Raw genomic sequence first — 22,465 nt, forward strand, 5'->3', positions numbered from 1 at the left:
CACATCACCATGAGCCGCCAGTTGTAACTTTTGATTTGATGCAGTGAATGATGCCTGCCTCTGTGGTTTCCAGCAGGATGTCACACAGATAGCAAGCCCTGTTGCATGGCTGCAATGTAGATCGAGGTTAAACTGGGACGAGCCGGAGCCTTCGACTAGTGAGTGAATGTTGAAATCTGCTGTTACATACAAAATGCTTTCTGGCGAGTTCATTTCCTCTGCGCTGAAGCCTAGCGTTGCTTCCAGCTGACGGCGTGGCGATAACTCCTCCATCAAATTCAAAAGCAGTGTGCACATCCTTTTATCCCTTTCATCCCCGTTTTGCCCGATGATGTGCAGATTTTCAAGTCAGACAGTGGATCTGTACATGATGTGTCCCTGAAGTTATTTCACATTAAGAAATGACCTGAAAACAAATTGAATCACTGGAATTTTGTGCTATTGAAATATGGTATTTTAATGGTATTAAAATATGTGGAAATTTAGTGCAGTTTACACTAATGGACTATACTGGACTAGTGTAGAGCAGGATGTGGTGTTTAAGATCACTTTTTGATTAGATCTGTGGTTCTCAAACTGTGGGGCGGACCCCACTGCAAGTGCACTGACAACCATCCATAAATATGATGTAAAAATAATGTGAATAAATATGATTTATTTCTACAAGGAAACATAAGAGTTTGCTGATTCAGTTGCACTGATGACTTTCAGCTTTAAGTCTAAAACAAATTCTCTTATTTTTAATAAGATAGCCGATCATTGTTAGGTGTTGGAGCAAACCTTTTTGGCTTCTGAAATAGGGCGTGTAGTTTTACTCATAAGATTGTACCTTTGATACTGCCTGTGAGCTGGTAAGGAGCTGTGACAGCACATGAAATGCTGAATTCAGACGGTTAAATCCACAAAGAGCAGTAAACCTCAAGGCTGACAACAGAACAGATCAGCTGATCACAGCCTGCACAAAGAATACAAAAAATTCTCACAAATGAAGTTATCGATGGACCATTGTGCTGGGAATGCTGATGCAGATGATCAGGCGTGTGTAACATGTCCGATCATCTTTCATGTGTGGTGCCATCATGAAAAGAGGGATCAAGATCACTTCCACCTGTATTTTGGTTTGTCCCACAGGGGGGTCAAAAGAGCAGGGGGCGGTGGGGATCCTTGGTAAATCACACCCTGAAAGTATTTGTGGGTAAAACTGTTCAGTAAAAAGTTGTTTTATGCAAAAGATAAAGAAAAAAACAAATATGACATCAATTAGGTTAGTTTAGAAATTCATTCTGAAAGCCAGCTGAGCTGTTTCTGGTGTGGTGGTGTAATAATCTCTTCTAGTTTCTAACATTTTAATTCTGAAACACAAAGAGCATCCAGAATGTGAGATAAAACATGTGGAATAATTTAATAAATAACACCCCCCCCCAAAAGAAAAAAACCCAGTGGTTTAGGGATTGTAAACAGTTGACAGTATGATAATACAGTATGATACCAAATAAAAGCCATTTTGCCTCCACTATAAAACACCATGAAATGAAATCATCTTCACAAAAATTCCTACTAGTGCATTATACTAAGGCATACCATATGCATGTAGTATCTCGTTATAATAATATAACACAGTGTCCTGACATCTGACAATAAAAAGATGACTTTCCTATTTTAGCTATTAGCAGTAAGAGTTGACTGACATGCATGCTCCTATGCTCCTTACCTACAGGAACGAGTATAAAGCAAACTTTTCGTGTATATAATTATTTAAATACTTTAACCTTTTACCCAAATGATTTTTGTGAAATTGCACACGCAATCAGAAATTAATCATAACACATCAATATCCGCACGGGCCACTTAACACAAACCAGTTGGTCACATCGCAGGAAATCAGTTTAGAAGCTCACAGCTCTGTTTCTGTCAGCTTCTGTCAGGATTTAAGACATTTTCAAAAGAGAAATGTATATTTTTATGGTTATGGTGCAGCTGAAATATGTCCCAAAGCAACATAAAAATACCACAATACATATAACAGGTCCTCCAGGCCAAGAAGTCTAAAGTCCTATCACAGGTGCAACTCTTTTACATGTAAAACCGTATGAGTTATTTAAAGTATGCAGATAATCTTTTAGATAGTGTTTGGTCATAAACTGGACCAACAGCTTCTTTCACGTAACACGAGAGTTGTCCAGGTAACACGAGAGTTGCAGTGCACTGGGGCTCTCCTCTGTGCTGTCATCACTGCAGAAGGGATTCGATCACAGCGTCTGGCTTTGCAGATCTTTTCCTGTGTGGAGATGGGTGTGTGATAAACGTTATCAAGCATTTCAAGGAGCTTTTCAGCCTGCTCAGTTCTCAGAAAAGCAGCATATCATGATATTGACTAACACCATCATGCTTACAGCTCATATCAAACTGCTATAAATACACTAATTATGAAGAGTTGCTAAATGTTTGAGTTCCCAAACGATATTCAGGAACTCAACGCTATATTTAAATTGATCACCCTGTTCTTCACTTGGACTGCATGCACTTCATATTCATGCAGTCGAACTCAAGAACAAAAAAAACAAAAAAAAGATAAAACATAAGTAGAAATGTCACTGATCTACAAGTACACATGGAGATAACCAGCTCACGGTTTAACAAATTATTCTGAACCCTGCATCTAAAGAACCCATTTACACTTCATCTGTTTTTGCATCTAAGCTTAAACTCAAAGAAAAAAAACAAAAAAAACAATCAGTTTGACCTGATTAGTACTTTAACTCTGCCTCAGTGTAACTAACTGAGGAAGATCTTCCTCTGTGATAACTGCAGCTGGGGTAACAGAAAAATTAAGTAGAAATCAACCATCTCTCTCCATGATAAGCAAGCGCAGGAACGCGATTGCAACAGTCAGCCAGGAGCAATAATCTGATCCAAATTCAGCACTAAGGGAATAAAAAGGCCAACATTAGAAAGAGGTGCAAGTTTGAATTTTGGTGTTGTTGGTTAATGGTAGCTATTAGCTGGCCTGTTAAAAAAAAAAAAAATTATTGTGGAAGTTTTTTTTCCTTCCTTTTTTAACATTTCGGTCATTCATCTTGCAGACAGGATGCAGTCCAACCCATGCAAACCAAACTGGGTCAAATCACATTCAAGTACATTGTACATTCAAGTTCATATTTGTTAACTAAGAGGAAACAGAAGTGTATTACATACTGCTATGACAAATGTAGATGGGGGAGGAAAATGTGTGTGAACTACACAGGGGACAGGTAGTCAATATTAAAACACAAGGTACTGATTTGTGTAGAAAGCTCTCTACCTTCGCCCCGTCTTGGGACGGCCACTCTTGCTACTTTTAGAGGTCCTGGGCCTCTCTAGTTTCATCAGCGACTGCCGCATACTCTCCTCTGTGTAGGCTAGATACACATGAGACAGATCCACCTCAAATGGCTACAGTGACAAGGAGAAAAGAAAAGAGGTCAGAATTACAATGTAAAGAGAGGAAGAGAAAAAAAAATCCACAACATCAATGATTACATAAAAACAACTTTCCACAACTCACATCTTTTTCTTTTTTGTCTGGAGCAGGGGTCTGTTTTCTCATGTTGTTGCCAGTGTAAGCCACACATTTCTAAAAGAGACACACAAATCACCAGAAAGAAGGAGTGAAACTCTTTAAACGGATGCTGATTAGACTGTGCACCAGTGTGTGAATTAGCTGTGCAAAGTGAGCTCACCAGCTGCCACTCTCCAATGTCCTCATTCCAGTGCACATAGTTCTCTATCATCTCCTACAAGCAAAACATGAGAGATTATCAGAAGCACTATCTGGAAGTTGAAGATGAGATATGTTGCATGGTGAGAAAACAGCAAAAGTAACATTTCTTTCTGCTTCTCAAAGAAACACTGGTCAGCTGACAGTTTTGTAGGCTACTTGGAAGGCCATGCAACCTTCCTGTTTGCCTGCTTCTCAATGAAAATGTTTAATGCTAGTAGATGTTGCTTCCCATGTAAAAATGTCATCGTACAGGAAGCGCATTACTAATGTTTGAGTAAAGAAAGAAGCAGCTTTTCCAGTTTGTACATCTGAGTTTAAATACATGTATGTCTACTAGATTTTGAATTGCACCACTTTTGAAATCTGTTATGTCTTTTCACATCTACTATGCACATATACACGACTTGGACAAAATACTTGGTAACCTACACACAACACCTACTAGAGCTGCTCGCCCATGGAAACCCATGCCTAGCTAGAGGCACATTAGTTTCTGTGATGTTATTACTGGCAGAGGAGGCTAGGAGCTCTACAGTTACTGGGTCATCAGAGGGTGTCGTGCCCTTTCAGCACTTGACGATCCTGGTCTGTGACGTTAATTGGTCTGCCACATTTTCATAAACCCCTCCAATTCAAGCTCAAAGTCTGCGCTTCAATCACATATTGACTGATTGAAAATTCACTGTTGTGGTGTACAGAGGCAAAGCTACAGAAATTATGTGTTTGTCAAACAAATTACAAAACTCAGCTTTTTGTCTTCCTGCTGATGTGCGCACACATACTGTGAAGAGCACTATCGCACAGTCTATGTCTTTGTAGGTACTTTGGTAAAAACAAATTTGGCTTGTATATCTGTCACAACATCTCATTCAGCACTACAACAGCATAGCTTTCTAACAACATCGTACTACGCAAACATCCTGTTATAAAATAGTAGATAAACCTTAATAGCTTCTTCTCCTATGGATGCGTGTTGGCCAAAGTAAAGCTGATTAAATCTGACCCTGTGTTACTCTGTTTGCGGTCTACTCTACAACATCTTGCTTGGATGCTCTTCTTTTAATTTCCTGGAATATATGAAACAAAATTAAAATGTATGTTTGTAGATGTGAAAAATAATTATTTGGTCACAACAGTCACTCTGTTGCTGGTTGGCAAAATTCACAAAGGTCCAGCAGTAACAAATCCTCTCTCTTATTAACAAAGGTACAGATCTTTAGGAAAATGCTATTCATTACTGTCAGTGACATGTTATTACAACTGACATCTTCCTACAAATACCATTTCCCCATTAATAATCGTTAATACCATATCAGGATTAAAGATTTACAGAAGTTCACTAATAATCAAAACTTTCATTATGTGGATCAAATATGTGGAATTTCTGGGAAAAAACAAAAAACGGAGGGGTTTGTTGCTACTGTGAGACTTTTGGGGTTTTTTTTAATCATTGTTAAAAACATTGGAAAAAAAATATGGAAAGAACAACAATAACAATAGGGTTTTATTTAGAAGATTTGATATTTCTAAGTATATCCTTCAGTTTTTAATATGGCTTTTATTTTGAAAATCTCACACAATCGGATCATCTTGATAACTTCAAATAAATAATTGGCAGCTATAATTATTAAAACTGACATTTTCAAGCATGCTGGTTAATTCCTGTAAGTAAAAGGAGGGGTCATTCAGCCTACAAGACAAAAATTCATGCCTAAAGATTGAAAACTGTGGGCAGGTTAGAGACAATTGTTTTGATTCTAACATCTGACAGTTAATTAGTCCAATTCAGACCTACCATTACTTTGAGTAAGGGCAGATTTTCAAAACAAATTATTAATTAAAAATTATTAAATAATTCAGAAAGAGTAAAACACATGCACAAGGTGTCTGAACTGTGTCTCTATGACAAAAGATGTAGAGCAGGGGTAGGCAACCTTTCTGATGACGAGTGCAGTCTAAAATTTCCTCAGAAGTCAGTGTGCCATATGATTGCATTAGCAATAAATTTAATAACGCTCTATATTAACAGTTACACACTATATAGAACCACTTTATAGAATTATATTTGTTCGCAGATGTTTGCAGCTATCAGCGAATAGTTATCAGCTATTTTGAAACAAAAAAAAGACACTTTTTATCCATAACAAGAACTCCATAACAGCAAATCAACTGTACAACAGAAAATGCAGATGCTATTTCCTCACAACAATGATAAGAAAAATAAACTGAGCCAATATGGCATGTTTGTTAATACAGGGATACACATGTTAATGTGATCTCTGGTCTCCCACTCAGAGACACAGGTCTCCAAGTGTCCAGCATTCAGACGGCTACCTGAGGACACTCTTCATGTGAGAGAAAATCTGCTCACACAGACATGTAGAGCCAAATACTGTCAATAAGGCCTCTGCAATGTTCTGAAGACAGTTAAACTTGTCAGGTAGTGATGTCCAGCAGGTGAAAATGCAAGCTCCATGAACACGCACAGCTGTGGATTCCAGCTGCTTCGATGTTGCATTAACTCAGCCAGTTAATGCGAGACAAATCCAGCTGCTCATTAAAGCTTTCTGGTGTGATCAGAAAATAAAACATTGGTCCATACACCTGAAAGTCCCAAAACAAGTCTGTATCCGTGTATTTCCGTGGTGCTGATGCTGTGCTGAGCGGAAAGCTCCTGAAGCTTTAGAAGTGTCGGAATGTGGAAAGCTAACAACATCCCTCTCACCAGTAGGCTAAGTTATTTTTAGCCAATTACAAGTTGAATCTGGTAGTTGGGGTTGTTAGCTAAGATACCGTCATTAAGAAGTGGCACAACTAATATGTCTATGCAGCTAATTTCCGATGTGCACCGCTGGCGTGGCCATTTATTTTTTAATGCACCTTCTCAGATTAATTCACTGCGTGTCGTGCCCAGGGCTGGACTGGGACAAAAAAACAAAAAAACAAAAAAAAAAAAAAAACAGCCCGGGCATTTTGACTAGAGACCGCCCCACCAGGTATTAAAGCTATAAAGCCTTTGAATGAAAACAAATGCTGTTGTGACAGTGATGTACAATCTTGTTGGTATATATATGATTTCTATACATTTTATGTCAGATAAAAACTTTGGTTGTAAGCTTCAGATAATTATTTAATAACAGCCAGACATTTTAAATGAGAATAAGAAAGGTTTTCTTTGTGCCCCTCTTTCCCTGTAAATGCCCTGCCTGGCCCCCTAGCAAAACTTTGCTAGACCCGCTCCTGCACAGTTACCAACTGTCAGTTACATAGAAAAGGATCCTGGTGTTATTTGTCTCTCAGAAACCGTTCATAACTTCCCTTCAACTCATTCATGTCACCTAAAAGGTAAACCTGTTTCTCCATCATCTGTTCAGCTCTGATGATTCAGTAAGGACATCTCCTGGTTTCATCTTCATGTTTCCCTCTCACCAGATATCCAAACCGACATCATGACCAGCAGCTTTTACAGCTGTGGCTCCAGCCAACATCAGCTGATACTAGAAATTAATATTAAATAAATTCTAACAACAGCTGATCAAGCTTGAACATGCTGCTGTTGTTTAGCGCGACATCCGGCGGTTTCCTCTTTCTGGCGCAAAGTGGGCGATAAACAAACAAGAGAGAAAAGCCGATCAGCTGATCATTGATCAGTTTCATGATTAAAGTAGCAACAGGAGAGGGAGGGGAGAGAATGAGAGGAGAAGATGCAGCTGACAGCATAAAGATAGAAAAACTCCAGCTTTGTGTCTTTTTCACTGTAGCTGAAGTACGGGACAAACTGTGTTCCTTTTCAGCTCAATATGAAACGCGTAATATTTTCTCTGAACACAGGACGATTCCGTCTTTTTACGGGATGGTTGGCAACTCTACTAACTAACCGTATGAATAAAATAAAGTTCACTATCAGTAACATCAAAGCACCCACCCAGCTGTATAGAAACTCCGTCATGCTAGCTAGTACGCAGTACGAGTTATTGTAACTGACTGTAAAAAGTCAGCACAACGAAAATAAACTCCACCTAAACTTGGTTTATATCTGACCCAGATAGACTGCAGGTCATAACTTCTTACCTAAAGTTCAGTTCACCTGACACTCGGACCGGCCCCGCCTCTGGTCTCTCCTGTTGCCTCCCCTTTCTCTCATCCACCTGCTGGCCACCACTTGCTAATATTACTGAATCTGTGGAAGCTACGCCATAGCCACCACCAAACAACTGAGTTATTTTTACACACCGGCCAGCATCTGGCCAATCTACTACCTTTCATTGTTTATACCGTTACACAAAAAAAAAAAAAAAAAAAAAAAAAAAAAAAATCATCGGCCCACCGAACAAATGCCCGGTATGCCCGATGGCCAGTCCAGCTATGGTCGTGCCATCAGTTAACCCTGGCACGGGTGCCTAGGGTTGCCGACCCCTGATGTAGAGGAAGCAGAAGTAAACAACAATAAATAAAGCCAACAACAATATAAAAACAACCCCACTCAATTCATGTCAGATTTAGATGATGTATGCTTAATGTGTGTATGTTTAAATAACAGGTAAATACAAGTATCAGATTAGCCTTGTAACTAAAGATGTCTAATATTACAGTACTTCTACTGTCATTGCGTTATCTGGACTTCTCTTAAAAGCCCACACATGCGCACGCACGCACACACACCTGGTATTCCTGGGGAATAAAGTTGTCTATGATGAGCATCTGGAGCCGGAGTTCTCGGCTCAGCTGGCGGATATTCTCGAGGAGGCCTTCGATTTCTCTGTGATGCTCTTGCTGCAGATCTGCCATCTAACCGATGAAAAACAACAATGCTAGCAGATCAGTTTCTGCTAAACTGATAATACATCTAGCCACAAAGAGCTATTTGATTAAATCTGAATATACATGCCGCATACACAATTAATAATAGCAATACTTTAGTGTCTCATAATGGTCACCCTTCTGTCCTGACAGGGAACAAGTCAAAGAATAATGATCATTTATGGTGCAACCCTTTGTTAAACTTACTTCAGATTTGGCAGCCATCAGCATGGTCCATACTTTCTTCAGCTTCTTGGTCTTTCCTTGAGCCTCTTCCTGCAGGCTAGTATACTTCTCTTCTATATCCAAACGTTCTTGCTGTTTTAAGAGGGACAAGGTTTGTGATTATGCACAATCAAGGTACTTTTGCAAGCTTTTGTTTGGGTTTACAAAAATATATTGTGTGTATGGTAAAGGACATTATACCATCGAGCTGCAAGCAGGAACAGCCACAAATAAACAGCAAAAAAATCAAAATATCACTTTTAATAATAATAATAATAAAAAAAAAAAAAATAAAGCTTTCAAATATCTTTAATTCAGACATTAAACTAAAAGGACATGAGTTTCAACTTTTATCTGAACATCGATCATAATCAATTTGCACATGAAAGTGTGTAGTATTAACTTCTAACCATATTTCCAACCACAGTGATGCAATAATTTCTCTAAAAAACAAGCAATGTAACTGTCAGCATATCCTGTCATCTCAGTGAAGCACGACAGGATAATGGTTAGCTATGAGTGGCAAAAGAGTCGCAATTTTTTGAAGCAAAATGTTGCCCAAAAATAAACAAAAAAACTAAAACAAATTGTAAAACTATTAATTTAGCTGGTTTTTTTTAAACCACTGGTCAGCAAGCAAACAAACAAACATACATACATGAGATATTCTCTCCAGGGTAACTGACAGATATGGGTTACAGGTTTAATTTCCGAATGTATGTGTTGCTTTATTGTGGTTACAATGTGGTACAACAGGTAAAGAAGAATTTCCCAAGTGGTAATGCTGATTCATTATTGTGACATTACCGTCAACAGCGTGACTATCAGCTGCCAAACTTAGGAAAGGATGAGATAATGCGTGGATTCAGTGACGTTATTTATCCGTACCTCTTTTTCCTCCAGTTCCTTCCGCAGCTGCTCTGCTCTCTTGCGACGCTCTTCGAGTTCATTGTTGGACTCCTCCAAAAGCTTCTCCTGCTCCTCAGCTTTGGCCAAGAGGTCCACCCCACCCACAATCACCTTCTTTTCTAAAGCCGACAATTTCTCTAGCAGGAGGTGATGCTCCTGCCTGACATTTTAAAAGGCCCACCAATTACCAAAATTAGCAAATACCACAAATGATTTTTAATCAAAAATAGAATTTATTTTCTCTTTATTGACTCACTGGGCTTTAAGAAGGTCCTTCTCCCTCTTCTCAAGCTCTGCTCTTGCCTTGTTCCTCTCCTCCTCCTCCATGTCTAGCTTGGCCTCCAAAGCCTTTCTTTCCTCTTCAATCTTTGCCTGCATCTCCACCATCTTGTCTGGGGAAACCTTCTTCCTTCCTGAACAGACACACATAGGACAGCAAAGAGCCTTAGTGGTTGTTTAACAAGCACTTGTCACTGTATAGGTATTGAATCATTTAAAGGCAGATTCATTCCTCTTTAACAATCAGCATTAGTATTATTTAATCTGTGCAGTTTCTGAGCAAACCTGTGGGTCTTCTGAATGAGTCCTTATAAAGGGAATGCTAGTAGGATCCATGTGCATATGTTTCTAGCTTGCTAGTGCACAGTATTAAATAATCAAAGTTAGTATATGCAAAACCTATGAATAAGGGAAACTATAAGAAATGCGAGGATGATATGGTGCTTATGAAAAGAGTAAGTATTAAGGGTGGCAGTCAGACAATGGACAAACAGAAAAATGCTAGCAGTGCTTATACAATGAGCAGTTATCCAATCGGTTAGTGAAAAGCTACTAAAGCACGTGTTGGCAATCTTGATCATTTTAAGTAAGCAACAAACATTGTTTGTAAAGGACAGTTTGACCATGTAGACTCTTACACCAACCTCTTTCTTCTTCAATTAAGAGGTGTATAGCAAGTCAGACAGGCATCATTTGCACCAAAAGGAGGAGAAAGAAAGAGCAACACATTACAGAGTGATTCGGAAAGTCTTACATCTCTATAAATTGAAACAAAAAATAAATTTTATATATATATATATATATATATATATATATATATATAGATATATATATAATATATATATATATATATATATATATATATATATAAGAATGCTGATGAGATGAGAGGCATCTTTTAGTGATGCCGGTCATAAGACACACAGGAAAGAAAAAAAAACCCATAATGAAACATAATGTGGGTGAATTAGGTCTTAAAGAAATCACAATTTGAGCAGGTATAAAGTGAGGATATTGAACTGTCATGCACAAAAACTGATCAGTCGGGTCATCTGTAAAGAAGAATAATAGAAAATATTCTTCAGATAACATCAACCTTTCACAAAGAGTTGTCCAGCTGGGCAGATACCCCAAATTAATGGACTGAGTGGATTCAGGAATCTGCAGCATGAGCACCTTCATTCAACGGACAAACTTGCAATCAGTTTTATGGAAACCCTAACAAGGCCTGGGAGATGACAATGAAGGTGTGTGGAGCAGTCGGGAAGCGGGATTACGCTGTGAGCCTACAGGAGTGGCAGTGTGTCAAGGATAGTACAAAGCCCCTTTTCACACATGTCCTGTAATTCACAAACACAATGTAGAATTACCAAACTAGGATCAACACCCCAAAAGATTGCATGCTTCCTTGTAATCCAGCAATGCAATCCTGATGCTAATTGTAAATATAATAACAAAAGAAAAAATAAAGGGGTTTAAGGCTTTCTCCATTACATCAACTGATCAAGGCTTTTAACACACAAAGAGGACATTAAAAAATATATATGAATTTTCACTAAAAATAGTGAAAATTGAGAAAATCTTCAGAACCCAGACAACTGCAATAACCAAAGTGAAAAATAGTAACAGGTAACTAGGTAAGCTGACCACTAAAGAGGAAATGCAGCAAATTACTTGAGTCATTGACGGGACATCGAGGCCTTAGGAAATCCCCTAAAGAAAACCACCTACATCCACGACATGAAGAAAAAAAAATTCTGTCTTTATTAGACATGAGGTTGGTATTCAGCTTTCATTCATGCTCTTTTACAGAGCATAACAAGAAAAACTATAAACAGCATACAAGCCATCGTTTAATCTTTATTTTAATCCCCATTCGAAGAGTTGCAACAAGCTAATAAGGAAATACGGAGGGCAAAAAACTTAAAAAAACTAGAAATATAGACTATATAATTACGGATCATATTTACTTTACTGTGAAACTGCTTAGGAGCATCTGTCTAAAAAGGTTACATTGTTTGGGGAAACTAAAATGGGAACAAGACTTGTCAAAGAACTGCGTCTAGTATTCATGAAAGCAAACAGCCAATAAAGCGCAAAAGTGCACGGCACAGCAAATGTATCTGTCTCATGTGTGAAAAGGGCTTAAATTTGTAGGCAGGTGGGTTGGTGAGCAGAGTGCTGCTCTAACTCACTATTCTGAGGTTTGTCCTCAGTGGACAGTGGCACTGCGGAGGCGCAGTCACAATTTGAACTGATGTTGTCTGTAAAGGAAAAGAGGAAGTACTATACCCAACAAAGCCCACAATGAGAAATAAAGAGTGAGAGATAAGGTCTAGCAGCGTTTGTTTTGCAGTTTGCGGGTATATCAACTGCAGCTCTGTAATGTGCACATATGCATATAAACAAACATAGCAGACGAGCTTACTCACAGCATACGGACAGTTTGGCTGCTATTAATTTAGAATAGCTTCATACTATATCAAGTAGAAAAGTCCCAACTGAAAAATATGCACACACATCAATTTGAGAGAAAAAAAAAAAAAAAAGGAAGAACAAAGCATCAAGAAAACATCCAGCACTGCAACACATACCGAATTCATGAGTATTTAACACCTACTTTTTAAAAAGAGAAGGTGAGAATACCAGGGAAACTAAGAGGTCTTATGTTTAAGGAAGACTGTGAACATTCAAGCAGCATCAAAGCAACCTCAGTGCTGACTCATAATAGAATGATGACAGTGATAAGGCCTAAAACATCTCTTATGCAGAGCATCACTGTAAGCAGATTTAAGGTTGAACGATCTATGTGCTCATTCACAACTGTTTTTACCTCTTCTTCTCCTTCGACCATCTCCTGCCACCCCTCCTTCATCGTCACCTTCATCCATCTCCTCTGATGCACTGCCATCAGAGCCAGAGATCTCTTCACCTAGATGCGTCACAAAGTGGCATTTCACAAAGACGTGGCGTTAAAAATTATATGCAAATCAAAAAGTGCAATGATTTCTTCAAGCTCTGGCTTTTTACCTTCTTCCAGCTTTTTCTTGAGCTCCTCGATCTCTTTCTGAAACTGACGCAGCAGGGCATCTTTAGGATCCTCGTTGATCCTGGCTTTGTTTTTGATGTTTTTAGCCCTATTGGCATAGCGAAGGGTACTGATGGTCTCATCATAGTTGTAGTCTGCAGGTCCTATATTTGCACACTGGAGGGAATTAAAGTGTTGCATTTAAAGAAGTGAGGCAAAAACTTTCAATTCAACATTTAAAATACTGTAAAAATCCCCCTCAATTTAAGGGTTAGTTGGCTTTTTAGTTAGGTCAGGAGTTAGTTATTTTGTGGTGTTACAGCAAAACAGATCACCCAAAGTATTTTTCAAAAACACATCTATGGTTTAAGCAAGAATTCAAGGTTTCTTTAATTATAATAAATCCTTCCATCCTTGCAAAGACAACAGCACGCTACTTCCCAAATTTAGCAGTACCATCATCGTTTTGGAGTTTCCACCGAGTGAATCCTGGAGTAGTCGGGTCAGTTTTGAGTTCCTGTAGGGAACGTGAGTGCTCTTGCCATCCACCAGGGCTGAGATGACATTACCCAGTGTGGAGAGAGACAGATTTATCTTTGTTGCTTCCTTTAAACGCTGACCTGTGGCTCCAGTCTTGCCCTGTCTTTCTGAGCCCTGTAAGTAGTGAAAGTCTATATTTAATTAATGGCAGTGAGGTATATCATGGACTGTAAGAATATAGTACATACACCCAATATCAATATCATCTCCTTTAGCTTAGTAGTACAAGAGTACATACCGCAAGGTCAACCAGATGAAGTTTTCCCATGCGCACATGCTGGTTGCCGTCTACGCCCTTCTCGCTGCACTCGATGGTGATGGTAAAGATAGCATGAGAGCGCGAGCTATGTTCATTCATGTTTGTGGCTCCAACAGACCCTAAAAATACCACAATAGGGTTTGACCAGACAATATAATTACGGTGATAGATTCAGTAACATTAAAACAGAACCTGAAATTAAAACTTTGAAAATGTTATTTTTGCATATTTCCCATTTACTCTTTAGCAGTCACCATTTTCCATTTACTACAAGTAGGGTGAGAGCCTTTTACTCTGACGTGTGGTTTTTTTTTTTTTAATCACAAGAGATAAATATCTCAGTTAGGAGGAATGAAGATCAGCATTTAGCTTTGTGGCATCTATTTCACTTTCAGTACTGCCTGTGTTCTGCTTACGGTTTTTGTGGCCCAGTGTCATGATCCTGTCCATGTCATCAGCATTGTTCACAACGTAACCAGACAGGTCTTTTATGTACACGCCAACATCTGGTCTTTCTTTCACCTGTCATAAAAGAAAAAAAATCAACACCATAATGTTGAAAAGCTGCTGTCAGAAATACACTAGCAAAACACTGAACATAATCAAATGAATTTAGCCATCTTCTGGAAGGTTTCAGTTCAATTCAATTCTATTTAAAAATCACAACAGTCGCCTCAAGGCACTTTATATTGCGAGGTATAGACCGTGTAATAATATACTATAGTCATATATGAATAAGACTATAGTGTCCTTAATGCCAACTTTATCCGAACAGCTTTGTTAAAAGTTACTCATTGTAAATGCAGTGTTACCTCTAGCCTCTGCAGCTGGTCCTTTCCCAACAAATCCCGCACCTCTTCGTTGTAAATCTCCAGGTATGAAACACGAACTAAAAACCTGTGGAAGGTAAGTGCAAATCAGACACTCACTAAGACTTCAAACTGTAAATTGTAAATATTTTACCTGTAACAGTTTAGGTCAAAACCTTTAAGAGCTCTGTTTAGAGCCCTTAAAGGTTTGGAGCCTTTAAATAATTTGAATTTTAAAAAAACAAAACAAAAAAAACATTACATGAGCAATACATTCAGAGTAAAAGATTCCATCTATGGGAAAACCAGTTTCCAGGTTTTCAGCAAACAGCTCTTTGGGAATCACCTTACTGGTGCAAAAATGCTATCTATGGGAATGATTTCATTCCCATAGATAGCATTCCCAATGATTTCCAAATATTTTCAAACCTAGTTGGATATTTGTATTACTTTTAACATGGTGCATGTCTCAATGCAAGACGTCACTTTAATGCACAGACATTCTACATTACAGTACACATCACTTTTGCACGCTAAAATATGTAATCGTTTTGAAAAATCCCTTCAACAGCAATGACATCAGAAATTTAGGTGTGTGTTTAGGTCTGGTGTTTTACTGTCTTCAGATTAACGTGTGGTCTCAAAATCTTTATGCTCATCTGATGCTAAATAAAAAGAAAACTTGTTAAACCAAAACCGGTAGCGTGGTGATTTTGACCCCATCTTGTAATGACAACAGTAAGGTCAAAGCTTTTCTAATTTTAAGTAATTAAGTTTTTACGTATCTACGTTTTGGGGATTTAAGTTTTAAAAATAATTACAGATAACAAATATAATATCAATATGAGAATTCACTAACAAACAAAGATGACAACAAACAAGACAATAGCTAGCATGTCTGAATATTTCATTATTGTAGGAGAACATTATTAAGGAAAAGCTGACAATGAATTTTGGATAACATGTGGTATCTATAATGCTAAAATAAAGAGGGTTTTAAAAATAAATAAATAAAGGGAGCCTTCGAGCCTATGAGAAAGACATAAAACTGACCTCATAGTTGGCTACAACAATGAAAAACAAACAAACTGTATAACAGTAAAAGTTCATCACACCATCCACAACTGCACAGAGATCTGCATCTCTCATTCATACATCCATATCGATCGCTAAACCCCAATTTTCACTCAGATTAATAGTCCTCACTCTGGAACACCCCCTTTATATTTATTTCTATGGGGTCAAAATGACAGCCTTGGTGCCTCTACATGCCAGTGGTCATCTTATTTTTTTTGTCCTTTTGAATAAAACAATTTTAAGAACTATGAGATGATGGCATTTTAATTTAACAGATTTACATGTACTTTTGAAATGACCTTCTTGTTGGGTCATTTAACAGGCTTCCCCCCCCCCCCCCCCCCTTTTTTTTTTAAACACATTCATTACTCATGCATCAACACTTGAGGATAAACATCGCACTTCACCAAAGACTGAGTTTATGTGAAGCCAGTTACAGACATCCTCATTACACCTTTGACATACACTACAGCCACAATTTATAACAAGGCTTCAGCTAACCATAAATGGATCAAATGAAAGGGCAGATGAATCTCTTAGGTTGTGTGTCAGGTCTATACTAGTTGCCAGGTTTTTGGCTAACAGCTGTTTGGGAATCACCTTGCTGGTGCAAAAATACTATTTTATGCCTGTCAAACAGTGTTATCTTTGTCTTTTGCGTAGACTAAAGAAATGGAAACAAACTATGCATTTTAGTGACAGTGCTGCTACTAACAAAAGTCCTAAAGATGTAACTTGTTCTTTGCCAAGTTGTCTGCAATTGACTGGATCAATTGTGTGTAACAGATTGTGGTCTTACCTTGTGTCACCCTCTGCCTTGGCAATGTGCCCAAAAATATGAGCAAAGGAATTTGGGATTATCCCTCTGAGCCCTGGCACCGCTCTCACACCCTCCATTGTGAAAGTTTTTCCTGTGCCAGTCTGCCCATATGCAAAGATTGTGCCTGAAATGGACAGAAGAAAATAAAAATCATTACTTCAAATAATGCATGTGGAAAATAAGAAAGAAGAAAAAAATGCAAAGTTTACAATCCAATAAAGAGAACAGCAATGGTTTCTTAATTTGAAAAAGCAATGTGTGTAGTCGCATTAAATATACCATTGTAACCCTCTAACACTGAGTCAATGATGGGGCGGGCTGTGAGATTGTAGACATCCAGCTGTTTACTGTCAGGACCAAAAACAGTGTCAAAAGTAAAGGTCTTGGGAGGTTCGTGGGGGGTCTCCAGCTTGTTGACTGTGATGGTCCCACGCATCTCATCCACTATGACGGCCTGTTTGTGGCCCATCGTCGTCTCTTTCTGGTTGAGGGGACGACATCTCACCACGACCTTAACGTTATCGCTGACCTCCTGCTTCTCAACCTTATGGCTCTGAAAAAAAAAAAGGACCACAATACCATAATAAAGACAGTTATTTCTAGTACGTAGCAATAACTTTTATTTTACGAACATGGATATAAGGGCAGAGCTGTCAGGTCGATTCAGTGGAGCTAGCTTATTAGTTTGGACTAAATCTGAGGGTAACATTTGTAGAAGCTAGCTAACGGTGAGGTTATGCTTGAGTTACCTGCTTTGCATTTGCCGCTAGCTTTTTTTGCTATGCAGGAATACGTTTGGACTAGTAACATAAATGACAATGCTAGCTAGCAAGCACCACTCAAGAACACCAAATCTGAGGTGACACGCAAAACTCAACGTCGGAAGAATGAGTCTGTGGGGTGTTTTGTATCCTACAGCAACAACAACGGCTAGGCTAGCTGTGCTAACCGGTTAGCATCACATCAGCAGAGGAAGGGAGGAACCCAGTTTGCAAACAAAACAAAAATGCAAACATGCGTGGGGACTTACCGGCATAGTGATAAGGCCGAAATGCAATTACAGTGCACGTATAGTAACAGTAAAATATTTCAAGCCTTTGTTCATTTGACTCTACGTTATCCGAAGCATTAAAATACCAAAGCTATGCCCATATTACCAGACTCTCACAACCGATCGCTTGTTGTCAGGTCTGCTTGCGCATGCGCTAACCGGTCGTCACTGGCTCAGTCAGCTGCAGTTTAATATTAAATGACATCGGGAATTTAATGTTACGGAGACAAGCACAGGTGGAAAGTATTGGGAAATATTTTGTTGTAGAGTGATTCACTACACACACACACACACACACACGTCTTTATATCTTTGAATAATACCATCTGCTTGCCCAGCAATGTTCCCTCTAATTTTTCATGTGTCTAAGCGAACACACAAACTCCCTGAGCGGACACTTGGATCACTGTGAGCAACAGCAGACGTGTGCACTGTGGTCACGCCAGCATCGAATCCATCCAAGTTACATGGTTTATTAACTCTCTGTCTGCAAAATACAGTATATAATGACCAATGTTGGGCAATTATTTATATAGTTACTTCTTCAAAAAAGTAAAAAGTTTTTTGCAGCTGTTTACCTAAAAAGCATCCAAGGCGGTTTTTTAAATAAACATTTCAAACTATTTACAGAACAATCATCTGTTCTGCATCAAATTTGATGCCACACAAATTATTTGTGCCACTCCAAAAATAATTTCTGTCCACTATGAGATAAAGGAGAACAACAGCCTGATACCTGCAGTCCTGACAACAGGAGATGTATCACTCCTGTAACACCTGTAACATTCAGCAGTCGCCTCATTGTTCTGACACACACAACAAAACTACTGACTACACTACACACTAACTACACAAGGTTTGTGCTAAACGTCGCAAATCTCTCACATTTCAAAACACCACCGTCACTCCTAAAACTTCCCTCTTCCTAAACAACTAAATGCCTTGTTGCCATATCATTTTTTTGATTGGAGCGTTTTCCTTATACGCCGTTTTACCGTTTCTTCCACAGTAAATATAAACAATGATAATATTCAGGAAGAAAACCAAACATTGCATATATTTGTATCATAACTCTGGTTTTACGTGGCCTATCAACACAATTTAAAAACTGGTATAAAGTCCACACTTTTCCCGTCAATTAATCCGTCTGTCCTGCTCACATCTCCAATGGTTGTACACGTTGTCATTAACGTGGATTCACTCCACATCAGCCGCTCTGCTAGCTAAAACACCGGTGTCGGCACATAAGGACGCTGTCATAGCCTGTCAACGATTAGCTGCATATATACGAATGTGAATCGCGTCATTGGCTGGACTATGGGATAAGGTGGCATCGTTCTAATCCCATACGGGAGCAGCCATTCACCTACTGACTAAAACTGCAAAACAGAATTGTTAAAGTTTTAATTTTAATTTCAATTCAGGTTAAAAAATTTTTTGTGCGCAACGCAGATTTTCTGTGCGCAGAGACCGTGCCAGCAGTGCGCAATTGCGCACGCGCGCAGTTTAGAGGGAACATTGTGCCCAGTATCAGCTTACACTTCATCTATAATATGGAAGAAACTGGCTACATTGTATACATATATTTGGGCAAATAGTGCATAAATTTCCCTTTGTGCAGTAATGTCCTCACTGTTTTGGAGGGTAATAAGTTGTCAGGAGTGGGAACTGAGATAGGCCTTACAGGCTATAAAAGCAGGTCCAGATAAACTGCTCATGGATCTATCTTACATGCCACTTGGCATTAACCCTGTGTGGTGTTTGTATTTGTTACATTTTTAATTTTACATTTGTTGTATATGTTAGTATTTTTTTTATTAGAAAATGTCCATGTCTGTGTCAGCAGTAAAATCAAGGCTTTAAATTTCCCTAACCCTAACCCAAGTTTTTTGGGACACAAGATAGTGTCTAATTTTGGCTTGGTTATTACATTGTTAGGATAGTAATAGTAGCGCTATTTTTTGTTTGATTTGCAAACATATTAAATTCTTTTAGGATAAGTAGAGCCGCACAAATGTCCCTTTGGTAGACTTAGGTAGGCAAACCAAGCTGTTTTTCAATTTAATGTGGCAAAGAACATAGCCAAAGATAATGTTTTGGAAGTATTTCCCTATTTACCAGAAAGATACCATTTTATGGTTGCCCTTTATGCCAGTGGAATCAGTGTATCTGCCTGAAGACTAGGGCTGAAACTAGTCTGGAATGGTTAGCTCATTAGTTGGGCCTTTTACTTCACCTTTGAATTTTCAGAAGTAAATACACTGGTGTTTGTCCATGGGTTTATGGCCTTACAAAATCTATGGCTAGTCTTTAAAAAACATACTATATGATATGTTGGTATTCAGTTAGTTAAGCAATGTTACGTACAAAATTTTTCTTGCCAAGGGCTAATTTGCAAACCCAGTCCTTGGTTGGACTTTTTTTAAATTTAATTTTTATTTAACCTAAATTGCCCTAGTGCCAAATTGTTTATTAATAGTGTCAACTATATACATATGCTGGAACAGGCAACATATTTATTTGGCTCCAAAAATGAGAAAAAATAGTTGGGAGAAATGGTGTTGTTATATTTTGGCCTTGAGGACTCTTAACACTTTGGAGAGTAGCCTTTTCATGTCCATATGTAGAATATATTTGTTTCTTCTTCAAAATATGCAATTCTGATTAGACTCTTGCATTATCCTATGAACTCTTGTTCTGTATTTTTGTAATGTGGATAAATTATAAATGATAAATAAAGAAATTATATATACATATGTATATTTATATAATTTGTGCTGTAGATTTCCACTACATCCTGGGTCAAATTTGACATTTCCTTCAATTATAAAATATAAAATTCCATTTATTTAGTGAATGCATACATGTCCATGTTATTGTTTAGTCAGAGATTTTACTCATATATTGGGGTTACTACATTTGCTAGGAAATGTGATGATGTCAGAGGATGAGCAGCATTATCATAGATGTCAGCTTCAATCAGGCGTAATGAAAGTTTTTGGGTGAAAACTGCTAACATGATACGATGCTTGTATAAGGTGTTAGGTGCACAGCTAGGGAACATGAGAACCAATTCTCTGATATAGATTAAACAAAAAACAAAAAAACTTCCGGTCTTAATATCTGTGTTCCCATCTTTGTTGCTCAAAATCAGATTGTGGAGGTTGTCTTTCTATGTGAGCTCTGCAACACACTGGTGAACTTTCTAGGGTATACCCCACCTCTTACCTTTTGACAGCTGGGATACACTTCAGTTTCCCCAAGAGCCTGAACTAGATAAGAAGAAAAAATGGATGGATTACTGATTGTGTAGGTATTTTTTACAGACAAACAAATATAGATTTTGTGTGGTATCATCTAAACTATGATCTAACTATCATAAACTGACACTTTGCTCAGTCCTAAAATGGAAAATTACCTTAATTGACAGTCTATCCTATGTCAACAGTGGAAATTTCCTTTAGCCCTAAAACAAAATTGCTATCATGCACACTCTATCCTGTGTCATCAGTGGAGAATTCTTACATTCAGTTTATTTTAGTCTACCCTATATGAAATTCACTGAGACTGATGTAAATCCCAAAGCAGAAATTTCTGATTACATCATATCCTCAGCATTTGTGTCATATTGACACTAGTGCAATGCTTTGTGTGGTAAAAATGACTAAACAACTGCTACACCAACACGAAGAAATACATTGTGATTCTATACAATTTGAACAGGATAAAGCGGAAGAAGATGGATGGATGGTAAGTAAATAAGTAGATAAGTAAATAAATAAAAAGTAGATACTGTTGGAGCATTTTACACAACTGTGTTATCTGAGTCAAAATCAATCAGCAGTCTATAAAAACTACTATGACTAAAAAGTAAATACACTTTTTCTGTTTGCTGACATCATTTGACAGTCATATGGTTACTTCATTAGCCTTGTGTCATTATGTGAAGTCCCTCACATTATTTTCTTTGAATAAAGTTCAGAAGTTCTTGTTTTTCTATCTCTATTTTCATCTCTTTTGTGGTTGCTCTAGCTGTTGTTGCAAGAACTGACATGCATGTTGCCTCCACCATGGTTTAAATCCTGCAGTGGGTTTTTTTTCCCTTTTTTTTGCTCAAAAATGATCAGACTTTAAACTTTGAAGAAAATTTAACTCAGAAGGAACACAAAAAGTGCACTTTTGATGCTGCAGCTCACCACCAGCCTTCTGCTTTGAAGTCAGTGTGATGTGTATAATCCATATATAATCTATTTTGTCTGACCTTTAGCACATTTCTGTTTAGAGAAATGCAGTTTCGTTATTACTGTTTGTCGCCACAGACTACTAGTTGTCTGTGCATGTCTTCTAGAATCAGTGTTTCTGCGAGGTACGTGTTTATTTTTAACCAACTGTTAAAAGCTTATCAGGGCTATACATGGCAATTTCCTGGACATTGATACTAGAAAACACTGTCCAAAACACTGCTCCTGAACTGTACATGTATGGTTTTTGTCCAGATATCATATTTTTAGCTGTATTAAAATAGTAGACAGTTGAAATATTCGCTCATCGACTCAGTATTTGCTTTTTATTTTTCAGAGTCAGACACATTTTGAAAAATAAATAAATAAAACAATCTGTTAAGCACCACCTCATCTTTTCCGCCTGACCTCTTTATTTGTCTTTCACTGTCTATTGATCAAAAATGAAAATTCAGTGATAACTTGCGCTCGGTACATGGGTATATCTTATGCAAGACATCTTCTGTGCTGTAGCTCGGCGATAGAAAAAAAGTAGAGAACAAGAATCTTTCTGCTGCTTTCTAACGGTTATCCAGGAAGTGAATATGAAGAGCATGCATTTTACTTGACTTAAACCAAGAACAAAGATCCACCTCCCTTGCCCGTAAAATTCAGTCATAAAAGAAAC

At 38.1% G+C, this 22,465-nt stretch overlaps 1 protein-coding gene across 4 annotated transcripts; it reads right to left on the reverse strand.

Moving 5' to 3' along the window:
- Positions 1-1,260: 1,260 nt before the first annotated feature.
- kif3a (kinesin family member 3A) lies at positions 1,261-17,722 on the reverse strand. Of its 4 annotated transcripts, XM_040016537.1 has the most exons (19): positions 17,537-17,722; positions 16,786-17,059; positions 16,486-16,630; positions 14,613-14,697; positions 14,217-14,322; positions 13,780-13,919; positions 13,458-13,655; positions 13,004-13,178; positions 12,807-12,905; positions 12,169-12,237; positions 10,618-10,626; positions 9,951-10,107; positions 9,674-9,854; positions 8,768-8,878; positions 8,423-8,548; positions 3,720-3,773; positions 3,545-3,613; positions 3,302-3,432; positions 1,261-2,278 (listed from the first exon to the last, which is right to left on the reverse strand). In XM_040016537.1, exons 1-19 carry the CDS (start codon positions 17,540-17,542, stop codon positions 2,230-2,232), a joined length of 2,184 nt encoding a protein of 727 aa, XP_039872471.1. In that variant the 5' UTR covers positions 17,543-17,722; the 3' UTR covers positions 1,261-2,229. The 4 variants fall into 4 exon arrangements, with proteins under 4 accessions (XP_039872471.1, XP_039872473.1, XP_039872472.1 ...); XM_040016539.1 differs by lacking the exon at positions 12,169-12,237 and having other exon boundaries at positions 10,618-10,623; XM_040016538.1 differs by lacking the exon at positions 12,169-12,237.
- Between the last annotated feature and the right edge of the window lie 4,743 nt (positions 17,723-22,465).

Source organism: Simochromis diagramma, unplaced genomic scaffold, assembly GCF_900408965.1.
Source record: "Simochromis diagramma unplaced genomic scaffold, fSimDia1.1 OVJJ01000685.1, whole genome shotgun sequence".
NCBI classification, from domain to species: domain Eukaryota; kingdom Metazoa; phylum Chordata; class Actinopteri; order Cichliformes; family Cichlidae; genus Simochromis; species Simochromis diagramma.